Source organism: Pavona decussata, unplaced genomic scaffold, assembly GCF_977016875.1.
Source record: "Pavona decussata unplaced genomic scaffold, jaPavDecu1.1 SCAFFOLD_130, whole genome shotgun sequence".
NCBI classification, from domain to species: domain Eukaryota; kingdom Metazoa; phylum Cnidaria; class Anthozoa; order Scleractinia; family Agariciidae; genus Pavona; species Pavona decussata.
The window spans coordinates 2,767,266-2,787,746 of NW_028145544.1; the positions used below are offsets into that span (position 1 = coordinate 2,767,266).

The 20,481-nt window shown below is 38.1% G+C and overlaps 3 protein-coding genes across 3 annotated transcripts; 2 read left to right on the forward strand and 1 right to left on the reverse strand.

The window, feature by feature from the left end:
* The first annotated feature begins 1,934 nt into the window (after window positions 1-1,934).
* Window positions 1,935-5,306, forward strand: LOC146468673 (uncharacterized). The gene is made up of 2 exons (XM_085124436.1): window positions 1,935-3,917; window positions 4,744-5,306. The coding sequence occupies exon 1, from the start codon at window positions 1,942-1,944 to the stop codon at window positions 3,889-3,891; it is 1,950 nt and encodes a 649-aa protein (XP_084980562.1). The 5' UTR covers window positions 1,935-1,941; the 3' UTR covers window positions 3,892-3,917; window positions 4,744-5,306.
* Window positions 5,307-5,576: 270 nt separating this feature from the next.
* On the reverse strand, window positions 5,577-12,803 carry LOC146468674 (small integral membrane protein 7-like). Its single transcript, XM_085124481.1, has 5 exons — window positions 12,712-12,803; window positions 11,276-11,317; window positions 10,260-10,315; window positions 9,969-10,059; window positions 5,577-7,109 (listed from the first exon to the last, which is right to left on the reverse strand). The coding sequence occupies exons 1-5, from the start codon at window positions 12,741-12,743 to the stop codon at window positions 7,094-7,096; spliced, it is 237 nt and encodes a 78-aa protein (XP_084980607.1). The 5' UTR covers window positions 12,744-12,803; the 3' UTR covers window positions 5,577-7,093.
* A 1,691-nt stretch (window positions 12,804-14,494) lies between these two features.
* LOC146468675 (uncharacterized) lies at window positions 14,495-18,734 on the forward strand. Its single transcript, XM_085124193.1, has 2 exons — window positions 14,495-14,759; window positions 16,778-18,734. The coding sequence occupies exons 1-2, from the start codon at window positions 14,495-14,497 to the stop codon at window positions 17,350-17,352; spliced, it is 840 nt and encodes a 279-aa protein (XP_084980319.1). The 3' UTR covers window positions 17,353-18,734.
* Window positions 18,735-20,481: the final 1,747 nt, after the last annotated feature.

A 20,481-nucleotide genomic window follows, 5' to 3' on the forward strand; every position in this document is an offset into this window, starting at 1 on the left:
GTGGATGAAATCCTGAAGGGTCATAAAAACATGAAAATGTAACTTGGCAATGTATAAAAAAGGTAACAAGGGTTAAAAAGTCGATAAAGGAGTTCTAATGAGGACACTTTGGTGGTACTATCGAATTCTTTGCTTATCAAGGGTTGATAATTAATCAACGAAACTGAAACATCACAACATGTCAGTAATATTTTGCCCTGGGAAAAACCCTTTTAGTGTGATTAGAGGATGACGTATCCTATTGCCATATCATTATCTTTATCAACAATGATACTCTCAGGATTAATAAACAAACTCAAAATGTCATGACTGTCAAGTTCACACAGATCGACCAAGTATTTTACAATAACTATCAGAAGTCTCGCGCAGTGAATTACTCGTCTGACTTGTAGCTGTTGTGTTTAAGAGTGCAGGCAATAAAAATGATGTCAGATGCAATGGAAATAAGTATTGGATATGAGGAAAGCATAGTTAATTGAGAGGCTGGTAGGGAAACCTTAATATAACAACAATGGTGCTGCAATTTATGTTGGAAGGGCCGCGACCGTGCACAATCCTTTGTTTTAACGTTCACATTACAGTTGAATATCTTAACAGGAACGCTTCGATTGGTCAGTTCTTTCTACACATTTCAAAATCTATTTTAGTTTGTACACCGTCAACTGAGGCCAAAAACGCTAACAAAAATATAGAACAAAGAAGTTTGTTAGGCTTCATAACCATTGCCTTTTATTAACTATGAGGAAAGGAGGCACGGTGAAAGACTCGGGGCTTTTTTCTTTCAGTAATAAATAATGATGGTCAAACAATTACGCATCCTATCACCAATGAAATGTCCCTTTTTAATAAGGGAAGACTGACATTGAAAACGTGAAAACACTTTCCTTCACTGTTACTGTTAAAGACCTTTTGACAAACGGCAGAATTACCCACGTCATCAGTTCAGTTAATCCTACATTTGCCATTTGCTGTTTTCAGTTTCTCAGTAAAATTGAGTAGTTTTGCGTTACCATCAAAGGCCGGAATTAGTTTGCACTCAGTATTCTCGTCTATGTACTCATTTTATCAAGAAAACATCTCACGTTTGTCGTTTGTCATCAACGTGATTCTAGATCTCTTTAAAATTAAACGCGATTCTAAATCTCTCTACTATGAATATAGCCATTCAAAACTCTATTTGAAAAAAGTTATATCAAGCAAAACTTGAAACGTCTATTCTCGATCTTGCAAGACGGCCGAAGAGCACTAGGAACGGGAATCCAAGTCGACTAGTCGTCGGAAATTCTCGACAACTCCAATATGGCCGAACGTTTCTTTTACACGGTGTGTGTTCATAAAGCGAGGAAAAGCAGAGCCTCCTTTCAGTATTTTTGTATTTCAAATCTGTCTTTCCGTTATTGATCATAAAAATAATGGAATAAGTTGTCTCATACACAGCTTTTCACTTTCACCGATTGTCAGTTTGAAGAAGTTAAACTGCACTCTCCGGCTGTGGTGCGGAGTTAACAGTTTCAGTGTTTCCGTACAGATGTGACAGGCGTTAATTGTTTGAACGTAAAGGAGCGCCGGGGATTGGGACCTAACGTACTTGTTTAAGACGCGTTTTTCCATTGTCACAGGGGATTGTTTCCTTTGTTTTCTCTCGCGGAGACGCGAAAGTGAATTTTATTTCGTTTATGCATTTTCGCCAAACTCATTCTACGAAAAAGAAATTTTTATGGTTGCAAACAAGTAAAGAATCTTTTTTGGGCGGCTGGGTCTTATTACATTGCATTTTCAGAGAATGATTTTAGACACTTATTAAGTGTTGGAACTTGGAAACTGAAGGTCAAAGCCTGACGTCTTCAGTCATCATAACGAGTTATTATTTAACTTGTTTATCCGAAACTAAAAGTAATTTTAACGCCTCAGCTTCAGCAGTGCACGTTTAGATTTTGTAAAATGGCTGAAAACGTAGACATTAACACCGAGGAACTAAACTTCGTTTTTGAGGCTCTAGGAAAGGGAGGACACGACACTCAAAAAGTGAAAGAGCAGTTTGAATCTCTAAATCTCTTCAACAAGTTTGTCCAGCATGTCTTTGCGCCTTTAATTGAAAATGGCATCCAGTTCCAAGTTTATGGAAGCGCGGCTGAACGACTGTGGTGTAAAAAAGTCGGTGCGGTTGGAGATGTGGATATCATGATCTTTCCGAGTTCAGACACTCTGATGATCCACCACGAACTGATCGAATATTTGCCTGAACATCCACTGCACGTCAGAATCAAGGGAGTCGATCACCCCGTGTTAAAATCCTGCCTTGTAGATGACACCGAGTATGTTGCCACTGCAGCCTTAAAAAAATATCATCCAACAATTTTTCCTGACCGTTCCGAATTACAGAAAGTGTTAGAGGTTATCAGATCCATTCTTCCAGTTCATTGGCACATAACGAACCAAGTGACTTCACCAGCTGCAACCCTTGATCTTGGCCGTTGGCTGAGTTTTCCTGAAAATTTGCCTAAAATATTCAGGTTTATAACCGAAGCCGCAGACTTTACTAAGGAAAATGTGCCTTCAGAACACCATATCGGATCACAAATGGAGACAAAAGGAAATACTTCAATCGACACCAAAGTAACAGATGCCGAGAAAGAACAGCTTGAAGCGAAAGTTCAAGCAAAAATCGATTTTGTTCCTGCATTTAGGTCTCGAGGATGGCCGATGGCTGCACGAGAATGGATCGAAAGAGAGAGAGAATGGCCCTCGCTTGACGTGGTTGAGAAAGTTATTCACGAAGGTTTCCATTTGGTGGTGAAACCTCCAAAGAATGGTGGTAATCCAGATTCCGACTTCAGAATTTCCTTTTCTCATGCAGAATACCTGTTAAGCCAAGAAATGAATAAAGTTCAGCGAGAGTGTTATATCTGTCTGAAAAAGTATCATGCAGCTTTTTTTGCCTCTAACCCAAAGGGCTTGGTGACATTTCATTTGAAGAATCTTTTCCTAGAAACAATTGAAGAAACCGGTGCCGAGATGTGGACCGAAAGCAACAGAACTGAGTGCATGATGAAACTCTTTGGGAAACTTTTGGACGCTCTCAGACAAAAGAAGTTGCCACATTTTTTTGTAAGATCATACAACCTGTTTTGTATCGATTACATTGAAAGTTCCGAGATTCTTGAATCCCTGGCAGACAAAGTTGATCAGATCATTGCAAGCCCGATGCAATTCGCAAAGAAACTGATCCCAGCTGAAGCCTCCAAATATTCAAGGCAACACAAACGAGCATCTGGAAATCCAGCCTCAGATCAAGAAATGGAAGAAAAGAGCTTATCCACTAACAAGGAGGAGTTACTTCCTACAACAGCTATTGATTATCAAAGAAGCGTTTCAATCACAAGGTTAACAGAACTGGTCAAAATTGCTTTCAGTGACACTGATCCTAGTCAGCTTGAAGGTCTCGACCCCTCAGAAAGATCCCTAGCGGAAGACCTTAGAGAAATTGGAAGGGCTTATAACTTCCCGGGGTCAGAAGGCTATGGAACATCTAATGAACTTGTGATCGCGTTTTCGTCCCTAGTGGAACACATCGTACAGAAAAGCATTCGCCCCAACGCGAGAGGCCGTATACTTGATGAAGTCCCGGGTTTAATCAAAATTGTGAAGTATTTTATAGTCAGGCAACCGGACGCGCCCGTTGCACAAGAAAATGGCACAGATGTCAAGAATGCCTCCGCCAGCATGCTAGGACGAACACTTGATCCTGCTCCTGTAGGTCCTTTGGATCCCAGAGACATGTTCCGCAGGATTGTTCAGGAGCACAGAGATATTGATTGGAGTCTTTTTCTGGGACAGAGCACAGCAGAACAACAAAAGGCAGACATGGATGATGACATTCCATTAGACTAACAAGAGTTTGTACAAAATACTTTGACATCACTTGCCCTCAACAGTCTCTACCTCCACTTCGTTTTGGATCTGATACAATTCAGCCGTCTCTATGTTCCAGAAACATTGGTGTCGTTTTTGATAGTACTATGTCGATGCTCCCTCATGTTAATTCTGTTTGTAAATCTGCCTTCCATCATCTTCGAAACATCTCTCGTATAAGAAAATTGCTATCCACTACAACCACTGAGACTCTAGTCCACGCTTTTATAACCTCCAAGTTGGATCACTGTAACTCTCTCTTGAATGTTCCGAAATATGTCATTAAAAAGCTTCAGTCAGTACAGAATGCCGCGGCTCGACTGATCACAGGCTCTCGCAAGTATGACCACATAACCCCTATTTTATTTGAACTCCACTGGCTTCCAGTTTCCGAGCGAATCAAATTCAAAATAATTCTGCTCACCCACAAAGCTCTTCACCAACAGTCCCCCATCTACATACAAGACCTGATACGCCGCTATACAACTTCAAGAACGCTCCGATCGTCGTCTGACGCATTTCGCCTATGTCATGTCTACCATAATTTAAAGTCGTATGGCTCCAGAGCTTTCGCTGTTTCGGCCCCAGAACTCTGGGACAAACTACCTATCGACATCCGTAATTGCGACAATTTAAATGTTTTTAAACGTAAACTTAAGACTCATCTTTTTTCGAATTATTTTAAAGAAATATGATTTTTACTTTGTAAAGCGCTTAGAACAGAACTGGATAAGCGCTATATAAGTAGTTATTATTATTATTATTATTATTATTATTATTATTATTATTATTATTATTATTATTATTATTATTATTATTATTATTATTATTATCACTTGCGTGACACTACTTTTGTTATCCAGAGGAAATTGTGCTTTCCTTATCGTCGTACAAAGTTTAAAATCAAACAGTGTAAATATCCTTAGCCATGCAAGAAAACACAAAAGAACGTTAGATTTGAGTACGGTGACAATTTTACCGAAGACTTTTGCCTATCAAGACTGGCGCATAAGTATCGATTACCTCGTCACTATTTAAGTCAGGGATAATTTTTAGGTTTTTTCCCTTTTTTTACTTAATTTTAAACCTGTTTCGATTACCTTGTAACTTCGTTTGTCACTCTTAAATTTCTTATTTAATTCTGTATTTTATATTTATCGAGGGCCACCCTAATTAACCATTGTGTTAGCTTTTTATGGTGTTACCCTCATTAAATATTGTCTTTATTATTATAATTATTATTATTATTATTATTGTTATTACAAACAGTGATCAGTATCAAATTTTTCCTTGTAATATTAATTTTTAGTCAACCCCTGAGGTTATGAGAATTAAGGATTCGATCACCCTCTGTGAATTTTCTGGATATTTTAATAACTTCTCCCCAGGACTTTTATGACAAAAGTATGGGGACAAGAAATGAGAATATGTTCTTTGATATTAGGGGTTAAAGGGTTAATGCTTTTAATGAAGAACAACAATATTTTTTGGCTTCTAAAAGGCAGATCTAACCGCACGAAATTGACAAAAATAGCAGTGTGCGCAAATAGAAACACCTTTCATAAAATATTGAAATTCTTAAATGTTTTTGCAACATTGAGGGACCAATGAGTTTCTGATTGGCCCATTTATCAATGTGTGAACAGGAAAAACATCTGAAAGCCAACGGTTGATTGTCTCTTTATTGATATTATAATATTAAAAGCATTTCAGTCATGAAAATCACAATGATTAGTAATTCTGGTGGCGAGCATGTAAGCACTAGTGCCGTGACCTTCAGGAATGCTTCATTAAAATCCTCATTAATTTTTACACTCAGATGCAATACATTAAATTATTTCAAGTTCACTATTATACCATCTTGTCTTAGAGTTACAAAGACAGAAAACTACCAATATCTCTTTACAAAGGCATATCTGAATAACCCTCCAGTAAATTCCATTCTGATTTAACCCTTTGAGCCGTAACAGTGATCAGTGTCAGATTTCTCCTTGTAATACCAATGCTTATTAAACCCCTGAGGTCATGAGAATTAAGGATATGATCACCCAAGGTGAATTTTCTTGATATTTTAATAACTTCTCCCCAGTACTTTAAAAAAAAAGTAGAGGGACAAGATAGGAGAATTTGTTCTTTGATGTTAGGGGTTTAAACGGTAAAATGACTGCTTTACAGGTCCACTGCCTTGGTGGTGCCTCCTACTGCAGAGATTTTTGGTGCCGTTTATGGCTATGTGGGAAAAGCAGACCTTAGCAAGGGCTATTGAAATCCAGGAAGAAATCTGGAGGTAACTGCACATTTTACAGGAATCATAAAGAAAAAACAATAATTCTGAAGAGCTTTAAAATACAAGACAACTGAATGTATGACATATTTTCCAGACTGAAACTTAATTATGTCTCAAAAATAAGTGGTTACCGCTAATTTTTATTTCCAGTTTTCAATAGCCCTTGCTACATGTAAGATCTGCTTTTCCCCAGTGCATACAAGTCATAAACCGTGCAAAAATACCTTTGAATTATTAGGCACCGTCCTTAAGAAATAGTTTCTCAAACCATCCCAAGAAAAGCAGAATGCATGTGTAGTAGCAAAAGGAAGCACTGCACTTAAAATTTATTTGAATCACTTGTGATCAAAACAATCTGAACCACAAAGAGAACTCACAATGGTAGAACAGTAAACTATTTCAAATCAGAGTGAGACATCTGCTGTCTGTTCCTAAGGCATACATTATCCAGGTTGCTTAGTCCTGGCCGCATTCCAGATGTCTATCTGTATCAATGCCAATATAATTAAAGAATCTAAGGCTACTTACAAACAGGTTCATGTACGTCCATACTAGTGCAGTGGAGTGTATGTTTTGTTAAATTGCTGCAGATAAACTGATGGGTAATATTGTAAAATGAATTTATGCCCTTTTGTATTGGAAACTAAAAGCTAAAAACTAATAAATATTAATACTTTCTTCTGCCTTTGGGAATTTACTATGTTTTGTTGAAGCCATTTTACAGTAGCCTTTTGTGCATGGTCACAAAAGAAGGTACAGTACTTTAATTGCAGTAACTGTAGCACAGTTTTGACTGCAAATGAAGCAAAATGTATCCCTGACACACATCCCCTTTGACTCCCCTAGGTATAAATCATTTATCTTCACTGCTTGACTTGGAGGAATAAGAATCTGTCACGAACCAAATAATCTGAAAGAATACAACAACACAGAACAAGGCATGAGAGGATGCTGCACTGCAATGTACATCAATGTACTGCATGTATTTCAATAAAATACAGAGTAGCCCAGGGGGGGCTGGCAGCTGCCTTTGATCTTGCCGCTTTTCGGAAAGTGATGATCGCCCCAGTAAAGAAATCTGTCAATCAATCGAAAACCGTAACGAGCATGCGCGAAATGCGAAGGATTCATGCTATTTTGTCTGTGGCGACTCGACGGAGGAAAACGCATTCGTATTAAGTCATTGTTACTTTACTGTTAGCATGTTATTTTGCGTTAGTACGAAGTTTGAACACTGCGATTAATCAAGACCGCTGGAATGAGGTGCCAGCTTTGTTTTAGGTTAGTAGAGTCGTCAGCAATGAAATTGCGAGCGACATGTTTTCAGCGAGTGTATGTGGTGAAGAATATGATTTGTAGTGTAGCGAACGATTATGGTTTTCGTCGTCTCAGGAAGATATTGTACGTCGACAAAATAGTAGAGTTCAATTTCGATTGTTGTTCAGTTCTGAAGAAACTAGAAGCCACGCAGTGTTTCACGACTGTCATCGCGAAAGCCCAGAATGTAAGCTTATTTCTCAAGATCGGCTTGGAACTTTAATGTAAGCGTATTAAAAGTATTTGTGCCACATTTTATGCGTATCAACTGTTGAAAGCGTCGTTACGAATGAAACAGCATGTTTATTTTACGGAATTCTCCCTCTGTTTAAGTGTTGCGTGACGACAGTTATTCCTGTAAGTTTAATTTTAATGCACAAATTGTTTAAATGCATACACAAGGAAAACGGCTTGAGTCCTTATGAAATTTTTGGATAAGAAAATTTTGCAACTGGAAAGGATAGCTGATAAAGATCTCAGAAGAAGATTGCTCAACATTATTGTGAATAGAGCTACCAGGTTTGTATGAGTGGTTGCAAGGGTGTTTGTCTCTTGTCTGTATGGGGAAATTAACTTACGTGAAAAGACATTCAGGTCCTTATTCTCTCGTGCAAAAAATTGGGAAGTTGAGTTCAGTAGCACCGGGTGAACAATGTACTGGTACACTGAGATCTTGCAGAAACCACATGCATGTGCAGAAACCTTGGAAGGTACATGTAAATATTATTGTATTACCTGTCGCCCTTTACAATACAGATGTCCATGAACACCTTGTATCGGTATGGTGGTTTTCCCCCATTGGTGGATGCCAAAATGGGGCTACTGGCAATACACCCTAACAACCAACTGCAAGGGAGATACAGTACCAAATAGATTCCGGGATGGTAAATCAACCATGGTTTCTCTATGTATTGAACAGCCATTTCAAAGAAGACAATCTAAAAGTAAATTATCACCCCTTGATAACTGAAGTGTTTCTAGCAACTCGAGGATTAACCCAGCTGACCACATTACTCTGCAGTATAATTATGTCATCAAAACATGACAATATACATCAGAACTGTAACATACTGCAATACTGTTTAATTGGTACATATTGTGTAACATAGTCAAGTGTAATTAGCATATTGTAAATTATGCAATTACTGCACGTTTTCACACACTTGCACAGTGTAATGACTGGCTGGAGTATTGCTGCGCCCTGCCTCTTTTATGTTCCAGTTCTCACCCCAGAGGTATGACAGACAAAATCTAAATTAATGAAAGATAACTTCATCTCTTTAAAATGATGAGATTTATTACCAAGCATACATAATGAATTCAAAAGTCAATATTTGTGGCTCACTCGGCAAAGTTGAAGAGCAAAATGCTGCTAACATCACCTCTCAACTGCTCACCATTTAGAAGAGATTAGAGACGAAAAATCTGTTGTTGAGAGTATGGGCATGACAGTAACATTTTAACTTAAGCAAAACAGAGAATTAGATCATCAGAGCATCCACAGTTTGTTGACTCCCAGTGGGTAGTTGCTGTAAAGGGAGAGATTCTACAGTGTACTTAAATGAAAAAATCTATAGGGAAGGTAACGATAAAGTGGAATGGAAGAAGTCTCACTGGTCTAGCCCTGTGAACTATGTGGGTCAGCTAGTCGTTGGTTACAGTATTTTCGTTTTTCGCTGCAGAATTTGCATCCGTGATCCCTCTTGATGACCAAACTTCAGGTAAAAGAGAGACCGAAACTTTCCTGTGATGTTTGGACGTCGAATAGCCAAATTATTTGCGAATCCGCACAGACGCGCCTTCACATAAAATCGCCGCCATGTTTGTTTATCAAAAAATCGGTACTTAGTCTCGCTCGGTCAAATTTCTTAACTGGGGCGATCATCAATAGTCGGTTCCAGGCCTCGCTGCTAGCCCCCCCTGGAGTAGCCATTCAAATGAAAGCTAGTGAGCGGTACAGTACTTACCGGTGCTGCTGTTTATTATGCTGTAAAACATGACTCTAATTATTGAGTCTGTGGATTAAATCCTAAACTGTGACAATTCAATGAAAGCTACTGAGCAGTACTTTCCTGTGGTGCTGTTTATTATGCTGTACAAGGTGGTCCCAACTTTTGAGTCCGTGGATGAAATCCTAAAAAGTGACCATTCAAATGAAAGCTACTGAACAGTACTTTCCTGTTGTGCTGTTTATTGTGCTGTACACACAAGGTGGTTCTAACGTTTGAGTCTGGGGATGAAATCCTAAAGTGTGACCTTTCAAAATTGAAAGCTACTGAGCAGTACTTTCCTGTGGTGCTGTTTATTATACTGTACAAGGTGGTTCTAACTTTTGAGTCAGTGGAAAAAACTCTGAAGGGTCATAAAAACATGAAAATGTAACATGGCCATGTATAAAGAAGGTAACATGGGTTAATGAGTAGATAAAGGAGTTAAAATGAGCAATACTCACATAACCATGCATAACATCATAACAATGTTCCAAATACCAATGAAAATCCTGAAGTATCGAAGATTAAGGAGGAATTCTTTGAACTTTTCAGCTGGTTAAATGAAGAAACAAACAAAATTGACAGGTAGCAGAGATTCAAAGAACAAACAATATTTATCAAGTCGCAAAACAGCAAGATAAAGCTGTAATTACAACTTTATTGATATGTACCATGACTCAACGACACTGCTTAAGGTGAATTTGATTGTTTTAGTATATACATGTATATGTTGTGGTTCAATAATTATTTACCTAATGAGGGTTCTTCATTTTCATCTCCAAATGAATCTGTAGGATTCCTCTTTTTGCTGATAAAAGAAAAAAATACCAAAGGTTGCAATGGCTACATTATGCTACAAGACCACTTATTGCAGATGCAGTCGAAGCTCTTCTTTCGACCACTTTCGTAAGCGACCAGATCTACTAAGTTACAATCACCAGATTGTGAAATCCTGTCTGAATTGTCACTTAAACTCTGTAATTAAAAGCTCTTGTAAGTGACCGCTCCCATAGGCAACCATGACCACATTTGGGTATTACCAACTGGTCTTTTCCTTCGTTTTTAAGCTCTTGTAAGCAACCACTCCAATATTCTGATATGTATTACAGAAACCTTCAACAACAGCATACATTTTGTGATAACATTTACAGTAATATAGCACTGCCTAATAATGTTTGTAGATAAAGATCTAGAATCTAAAATTCAAGATGATTTACGGCTGGATCAAGAGTGTTACCCTGAGATTGAGGTAGAAAGCTTTATGCTAAAAGCTCTGGAGAGTGACCAGCTTCTATTGTTTCACCTTTTGGTTGCTTATGAGAGTGCATTTTTGTAAGAGACCAGCTCTAGTACGACCACTTTTTCCAATCCTGAGGTGATCGCTTATGAGAGCTCTGACTGTAGTTGCATTTGTCTCAACATAAAGCTCATATCTTTTCTCTCACATAAGCCTGCTTAATATGGACACACTTAATACAGGCAACAGACACTTTCAGAAGTCCCAGTGACACACTCTTGTACAAAGTAAGCCTTGCTTACTTTATACGGACACTGGTATATATTTTCTTCAAAACTCTTGCTTCATTTTCAGCAATCTTCAAAAGATTTTGAATACGAATAGATTATTAGGAAATCTTCGAGAGTCTAGGATGGAATCTTATTACATGTAATTTAATTAAAATTTAAATGCCTTGACAGCAGAAAACATAACAGCATTATGGATACATAAATGCATGCACAACCATATATAGTGTATTGTACTACTCACAGTTTGAAGTTCAATACTGCACAGGCATTGATCAACAAGGTGCTGAAAAAACAAATAATTATTAAAGCAAAGAAAAAAAAAAATTGGTTTCGACTCGTAAAAAAGTGACAAGGACACACAAGTACATTGAGGTATTTTTTAGGTTTCTAGGATCCATTTTCATGTACTGCACATGCTGGGATAAAAAGCTGTCCTGACTGGGTGCCACTATATAATACAACAGTATCCAATAAAAACATTGTGTTAAGTGAACATAATCCACAAAGGGCAGTGGCTTATCAATCAATCACTCAATCAGTGAGTCATCTCTATTTCAACATGGAATCCCAACATATATAAAAATGCTCTTCCAGAGATCTAGAGCCGTGCATACAATGATAATAGGGAGCTTAAGCAGCAACGACGGCAACGGCAACAAAAACGTCACCTCAAAATATAACTTTATTTCATTTGTGCTACTTCGCGATTATTTCAACTCGCTCAACTTATAGAGAAACAGCGATCTATCCAGGAACCAAATTGGTAGGAGTAGTGTTCAAGTTAAGAAAGAAAATAAAAAATTTACCATCGTGTGCTCATGTTCTCCAAACAGCCTAGAATTTGGTCATTTCACATTGTTGTTTTGCAAGAGGACGGCAAAGAAATGTACCAAAATATAAAACGCAGGTGCAGAGCGAGTGGTTTCGCTCATTAAACGCATTGTTTTGTGGCGTTGTCATTGTCATCGCCGTCGTCGTTGCTTAAGCTCCCTAATATTGCATCCACTGTTCTCTGCAAGATACAATTATAATTTATCAAAATTACAGTTTCACACCAGATATGTAGGTGAAACTAAAATATTTAAATGTGAAGGTGCTGTGAGTAGTGCAAGTTTATGTGATAAAATATTTTAAGAAAAGTGTCCAGATCAGGTTCTATTCTAAGAAGTCTGTGATGGATATTTTTAATTTAATTGACAGTGTCCTTAGCTATAGCTACTTTGATTGTTCTTACCATGAAGCTAAATTTGAATTTGTTGATTCAACAACACATTACAACATAGGTTATTTCCAACGATTTCTGTATAGACTTTTGTAACGCGCGCATGTCGCGCATGTACATATACAGTATTTTGCCCTCTAATTAGTAGAAAAGTATTAGTTGTAATTTGAAACTTTTTCTGATTTTTACCTTACTTTAGATGCACAGCTCCATTGTAAATAGGTGTAAGCTTTTCGAATTCTAGGCCTAAATAAAGTATCTATCTATCTAATACAAGTATTACGTGTCAAATTTAATTCTGAGGAAATTTTAGGCAAATCAGATCAGCCTGAATTGTAGCTGATTTTAGATTAAGTGTAACACCATAGTTCAGCCATTTCGTCTCTACAACGTGGCTTTTTACGATCTACGTTATTTACAACAATAGAGAAAAATCCTTGATAAGATATACATACGCAGCAACGAGGATGTCCGAAATAAAAGCCATATTCCACGCAATATATTTCCGTATTTTCTACCATCCACAACAACAGACAAAATAATTGGCTTGGTTACTAAGCAGAGGAGTACCAGGCAGCTAGTCACCAATCCACCACGTAATCTATCACCGGGCGCGAGGATTGTTTTGAAGAAATTGGGAACTACAGTAGCAAGAGCATTCTCTATTATTTTTAACTCGTGAATGCGCGCATGCGCAATGAACGAGTTATAGCGATAGCTGACTCTCGACTTGGTCGATCAGTCGATCAGTCGATCAGTCGATCAGTCGATCAGTCGGTTTTGTCGTTAACTTTCGGGCGTGCGCAGTGAATGAGTTTTAAATTCAATTAGTGGAAAAAAACACGCGAACATTTGTTGTTCATGGCGCATCAGGAAATTCTTATTCAATATGTAGAGAATAATTTGACGATCATTTAGTGCAAGAATGGCGATTTTTCGTTCAATCTGAGCAAAGTTTCAAGTTTTTTCAGTTTTTCAGAAAGTCCGGGGTCGTAAACTCAATTAGTGAAAAAAAAAAAAAAAACGTGAAAATTTGTTTCACGACGCGTCAGAATTCTCTCATTCATTCTGTACAGAATAATTTGACAATCATTTTAGTGTAAGAATGGGGATTTTTCGTTGAATCTGAGCAAAGTTATAGGATTTTTTCGTTTTTTTCTACGAAGTGCGGTTTCTTTCAAGAATTAAAAATAATTTAATTTAAAAATAATTTAATTAAAAATAATTTAATTTGTCAGTTTCACGCGAAAGCGGAACGTGCCATGTCACGCATCATTGACGTCGTAAACAAAATTATGCAAATTTCTGGTGAAATGAACACTTTTAAGATCTTGTCAGCTTTCATAGAGGTTTCAAAGGGAAAAAATGTTTCATTTTCGAAATTTACAACTGGTAATTTATAGGAAAGCAAAAGGACGCGGTCGATAAATAATTCTTATTTAGCAAGAGCTTGTCATAGTTCATTATTTTTACTTGAGGATTGCGTGGACTGAACTCCAAAGGAAAAATTTCACGCATTTATGTCGGGCATGAATCGTAATGCGATACTTTGTTGAACATATTTCCCTTTGTGAGATCGGCTTGCCCTACAGTAATTTTGTAATTTTAATTCCCAAAAAAACTTCACTTGCCCATCGGGCAAGTGATGGTTAGAATCCACTAGCCCGATCGCGAAATCCAGTAGCCGCGGACTATCACACGAATTTGCATGACGTAGCTGCACATGGCGTGCGCCTATAAACTTTGAATAAAAAAAACACGTGATATTTTTTAATCGGCGCATCAGAATAATCGGCTTATTCAATCTGTACAGAATAATTTGACAATCATTTTAATAGTACAAGAATGGTCATTTTTCGTTACATAATCGGGCAAAGATATAATTTCTTTCAGCTTTTGAGGAAGTTTCCGTAGCCGTCTAAATTGCAATTACTATGTGTCATCTGCATTCACGAGTTGGCTCACAGGAGCCTTTGATTTTTCCCGCCACGGTAAACTAAAGGGCGATTTAGACGGTACGATTTTGCCTACGATTTGTCGCATGCGACACGCTTACGCCATGCCTACAACACGAATCGCGTCGTGTAAATCAACCTACAACATCCTTACGACAGACGCACACAACACGAAAAATGTCGTAGGATTTTAAAACATGTTTTAAAATCCTACGACAATCGTAGCCGAGAGCAATAAAAAGATGACGTTTCGTGACGTTTTAGTGACAAAAATTTACTGAGTATGGGGAGGGTAGAGGTGGTATTGCCGACTATTGCGTCAAAATGGCGGACGGAGAGTGTCACACAGATCGAGGTCACAGAGAGTGCTCGTAAAGATAAATCCAAGGCTAAACCGAAGGTTTCTTTCAGCCATGAGGAGACAGAACGCCTAATAACGTTGTGGCAACAAGAAGAAGTGTTGTTTAATTGTAAACATCAAGATTATTTTAAATCCGATCCAAGGCAGAATGCCATCCAGCGACTATTGTTGGCTTTGGATAAACCAGGTGAGAATAAACAAAAACATTTATACAGTAAGCCGTAAAATGACCCATGTAAACGGTGGATTTTTACCATTCATGGCTTAATAATCCGCGGATTATTTAGTCCGCGGCATATTAAAAACCGCGAGTTTTGAGCCGCCGACTAATAGCCCCGAAAAGAGGGGTTCGCGTCTTAAGTGTATGGCCTGGAAAAAACTCTTCTACGTGAAAAATACTGTGTCCGTTCTAACGGTTTGAAATGTTTACCAAACAACGTATGAACTATATGCGTGCTAGGAAGTTAAGGAAAACAACTGAAAACTAAACAACAACTCGGTCTGAAAACTGATCACTTTCCGAAAGAAATTACTCACCTAAGGGCCGTTTACACGAACGAAAAAATTGGAACGGCTCGGATAAAAAGACGAACGGCTCCGACAAAATTTGACGTGTAAACGGTACTTGACCCGTTCCAGTCTTATCCGTTCCGTTCCTAAAAAGGTCCATAGGCGGCTATGGACCCCTTTCGGAACGGAACCGATAAAAAACGGTTCCGTACCCACATTTTTGTTTTCTTTACAACATGTAAACGCTCGCCCTTTTTTCGGTACCGTTCTGTTACATTTTTTCTGAGCCCGTAGTACTCCACGTCAGTTGTTTAGCATACCATTGATCGTCAGAGTAAGTGCGGTAAGTGCTAAGATCAAACCAAGCGCTTGTTCTTGGAATTTGCCACAAGCTCCGTTCGACTGTGAAGTGCGATACAAGGGCTGTTAATAGGAGAACCGTAAGCCTTGTTTTTCTCCTAATTCGGTACATTTTTCTCAGAGGCATTTCTCTGAAGAATCACTCGCGCTGTCAAACGTGAATTTCGTGTTCTCTTCTTCAGAAGAAACCAGAAAAGTGCTTGTAAATCTATGATAGTCGGAGATACGCACAGTGTACTGTACGTGCAAGCGCATATGAACAACTAATCGAAGCAGTTTTGTTTAATTATTGCGGGCTCTATCGTTACCGGTCTCGAAGAAAACAACGTGTAAACGGTCTAGTACCCGTTCCAAGGGGCTCTCAAGTACCGTGCCTTTTTCTGTTAGGTACATTACAGAATTTCCACGTGTAAACGGGAGATTTCGTCTGGTACCGGTACTTGTTTCTAACCGAGCCGTTCCTTCTCTTTTAACGTGTAAACGGGCCTCTAGTCTTGCTCGCGGCGATGACAGAGAACAGCGACTCATACAAAAAAAAACAGTTCAACCAAACACTGAAGCAGTTTATTAATAGAAATATGAATAGCAAGAAGTTTTACTTTACCGTACTCGTAGCCCAACCACCGAGAACTCGACATGAGTATTTGCCAGAAATTTAACTAGGCAAATTAGTTATTTCCTCTTCAACCTTTTAGGGGCATTTCTGCTACTTTTGTATACCTAAATGCGATTAAAACGGCCAAACAGCCTTGCAGTGGAGTATTTTTGCAAGCTTCAGATGAGCGACGTTTTCAGTTCATTCAAGCGTATACAGTTGAAGGAGATTGGACAAAGTTTGACAGTTTAAGAAAATTGGAAACATTTTCTAATCAACAAAGGAGATTTTGAAGGGTTTCTGACTTGCTGTTAGAAAAAGTAATAAAGGAGAATGCGAATGTAAAATTTGTCATTTTGAATACAATTCTGCGATAGGGCTCTTAAAAATGATTTAGGTTGTCAATTCTAATGATATTTTAAACAATACAACAGGAAAAAAACATATAGGAATGGGTTTTAAGCAATAATTAAAAAACATGGAATAACTAGTCGAAAATAAGACGCGAACCATTTTTTTTACGAGAAGTTCTCGTCTTATTTTGCCGCGCTCATATAAATGGGTCAGTTTCTCGTATTAAGGGTTCATTGTTCCTTTCTTGTTCCCGTTTCCTCAGAAAACCAAGTCCAGTATAACATTATAGCATCTGTTACAAATGCATGACACTTTTGCTTGGTTTGGATTATAAGTTTCTCATAATCATAATTAATGTTAATCATATGTTCATTAACATTTCCCAGGTTTAACATCTGATGAGATTCAAAAGAAAATGAGTTCCCTCCGAACCTATTACGGAAAAGAAATAGGAAAAGAGAGGAACAGCAAGACAAGTGGTTCAGGGAGCAGTGAAGTTTACACCCCAACATGGCCATACTTTACAAGTATGCATTTCTTGAGGGACAACATCACGCCAAGAAAGACTGTAAGCAACATGCAGGGCCAACAAGAAGCCAGTGAAGATGATGCAGAAGTCGGCAGTCAGCCTGGTGACATTTCATCTCAACTTACCCCAGAAAAGTGCCTCTTTCCTGTGGAAAACACTCCTGGCAAAATGAAAAAGAAGAGATCTGGCACATCTTTGGAGGATGAGCTCCTGACAACCTGTCTTGTAGAGCTAAAAAAGCCAAAACATGATGTATCTGATGCCGATAGTGTCTTTTCACAGTACATATGCAATCAACTTAAAAAAATCCCGGATGGGTACCAGAAGGAGATGTTGAAGCTGGAAATCCAGCAATCGATTGTAAAGGTGATGTTACCATCAGCAGCACCTGCAAGGCAACCTTTGTATGATTTGCAGAATACTCTGCTATAAACAACTATGTATGGTGGGGAGCGGGCCAGTCCAGGGGGGTACTTGGCCTATTTCAGACCAAAACATGTCATTCTCCACACCCATTTTCAGACCTTGCCTGTAAAATCTATACCAATTTTCAGACCAAAACGACTCAAAATCATACACTGTGCGGCGGCACATACCTATATAGCTAAAATAGAGGAGTACCACCCCTGGGGTGGGGAGAGACAGGAGAGATAAATTCCTGGGAGGGGTATACTCGTGTATATTAATGATGTCAGGGGTTTGGGTTTGAAAGTAATAATTATGGATTTTTATTAATTTTTTTGTACTCGTGGTCCCCCCCCCCCCCCCACCCCTTGTCTTTTGTTGCCTCCCACCTATGTTTGAGCTTTTCCTATTTCAGAATATGAAAAAATATTGTAAATATTTCCTTTTTCTCTAACTGGTTTCTGCCAAACTATCAATTTTTATGCACATAAATATCTTCCTGCATTCCTTTCAGCCTCTGGTCTTTACTCCCATGTTCCAGCCTCTCTAGGCCTGTTCCCCTCCACTGCATGCATCAGTGATCTGAGACATTTAAATTATTTTGCAAAGTTTAATATATAATTTTGACAATTTATATCTTAATCATTTACATTTTTCTCAACAAATTTAATACAACCTTCTTGTAGACATAATGAGTCACCATGTAATATTTAATATTAATTATAGTCATCAAAAACAAATGTTCATATGTAATTAATTAATTAAATTTTTGTACATTATTTAAAATATATGTACTTAATAAATAATATTCAGAGTTCCAGAAATTTATAAATTACTCAAATCTGTACAAAATTTACATAAACTGTACAGCCAGATATTACTGTGATCATGGTAATTTTAAATTAAAAATATATTTACTGCTTGAAACAATTGGTGCAAGAAATGTCATTTGAATAGTCAAGATTATAACCTGCCAACTCCCAGTTGTCTGCAGTTCTATAAACATATATTTTCAAATTATATCCTGGAGCAATTATTAACTTGAATAACAATTTGAGCTATAGTTTATTCCATGCATGTGCATACATGCTAAATCATGTAATTGCTGCCAAATTTGTCATAATAATACTCTGGGTTTCAAGGGAGTTAAACTCCAATTGATCTCTTTCGTGTAGATGGGACTGCAAACTATCTTCACAGTTCTTTGGAATATATCTTCAGAAGTTTTTAGAATACTTTGGATGTTACTAAAAAATGTAAGCAGTTTAAATTATGCCTTTGACGTTTGAAAAGGGTGGTCGGCAGGTAATATTCTAGACCTAGCGCAATATTACATTCCACTGCCAGGGGATTTGACCTGGTCCATTGAAATAGAGGCACAGTTTGTCCCTCATTTCTTCTGCCCTTTGGGATTGTTGTCCTTTCCGTGAATTTGGTACACTTCTCACCTGGCCCCCAGAAACTTCTCGCCTCCATGACCCTTCATTTACAACTCCATTGCAGTCTTCTCGGTCAATTGAATCAGGAGGGATGTATCTTCCTTCGGCCTTCGATCTTAGATAGTTGTGAAGGGCTATTGTTGCCATAACAACTTGATTCACACTTTCAGGTTTCATACATAATGTAGTGGAAAATACCCGGAATCTGCTTTGGTAAATCCCAAATACATTCTCGCTGACCCGCCATCCCCTTGAGACTCTATAATTATATACCCTCTTATCTTCAGTGAGATTTCTTTGAGAATAGGGCTTCATGATGTGTTCATCAAGAGGAAATGCATCATCCCCAGCAAAATAATAAGGGATGGGTTCATTAAACCCATGAAATGACTGATCTAATGACTGGGGTAATAATGACGGCTCGGGTAAACCCAATGTACCCTGAACAAGGGATTTCCAGAAAGTTGTATTTCTCAGCACACCACCATCACTGATTCGCCCTTGGCATCCAACATCAACATAGGTAAACTTGTAGTCAGCATCTACAACTGCCATTAATACAATGCTATAAAAGCCTTTATAATTATAGAATTGAGAGCCACTATTGTGAGGGTGTAAGATCTTAATATGTTTACCATCTGCAGCACCAACACAATGTGGCAATTGCCATCGATCTTGAAATAGCTGTGAAATCACTCGCCATTCCTCAGCTGACTTGGGGCATTTCAGATAATCCTCTTGCAAGACATTGTAGATTGCCTCACAAACTTCAGGTATCATGACTGATAAAGCAGAGGAACTGATTCTAAACTGGTATTGTAAGCTGGCAAAGGATTCACCGGTTGCCAAAAACTGCAAGGTAACGGCAAGTCGTTCACCAGGTGGTATTGGCTCTCTCATGGAGGTTGTCTTCTTTTCAATCAATGGGGACACTTTCTGAAGGAGCTCCTAGGATCAAGTTAGATTTTAGAGATTAGTTTATTAACCATTTATTTTCAAGTTATTTATTGAACAAAATAAAGATTTGGCGGTTTGTTACAATTGATTTTGAATGATAATGTATGACAAATCATATATTTAAACATGTACATGCAGCTTTGCATGGATTGTGTAAAACTAAAAATATATCCATTTCCAGTAATTTGTTCTTTAAACTATTAATCAAATGGTCTGTCCTCTTTAATGTTTCCTCTTAATAATTCTACTGGCTGGAAAGATAGTAAACTTCAACCAACTCGTAATTTTAATCGTGGTGCAAAACAATATGCTTACCACTGAGGAAACAAACACAATATTATTCAAAGCGATCGAGGAAACAAATTCTTTTAATTTTCTGTCTATACACAAGTCTTAATCAAGAATTGGAACAGGTAAAGTTGTTTTCTCCTGACGAAAAGGCGACTAAAGGCTAAACCTGGGGCTAACAGTAAATCACACACTTTTGCCATCGAAAGTCAATTGTGTGGTTCCAGAAAATATCCATATACCCGAGGTGGGTCATTGGAGATTCCGAGGGGATGGGGGCCTTAAAGGGCAAGAAGAGAAGTTAAACTGGTGGGGGGAGGTACAAGCCAAAAAATCCTCCTAGGGGGAGTATGGATATTTTCTGAAACAACACATTACAGACAAATTTGGTTTGTTTCTTAGCTCTAGACAAAGGAATTAACAGCATGAAATTCAAGGGTTTGCAGTTACACCAGAATGGTCGTCAATCGTT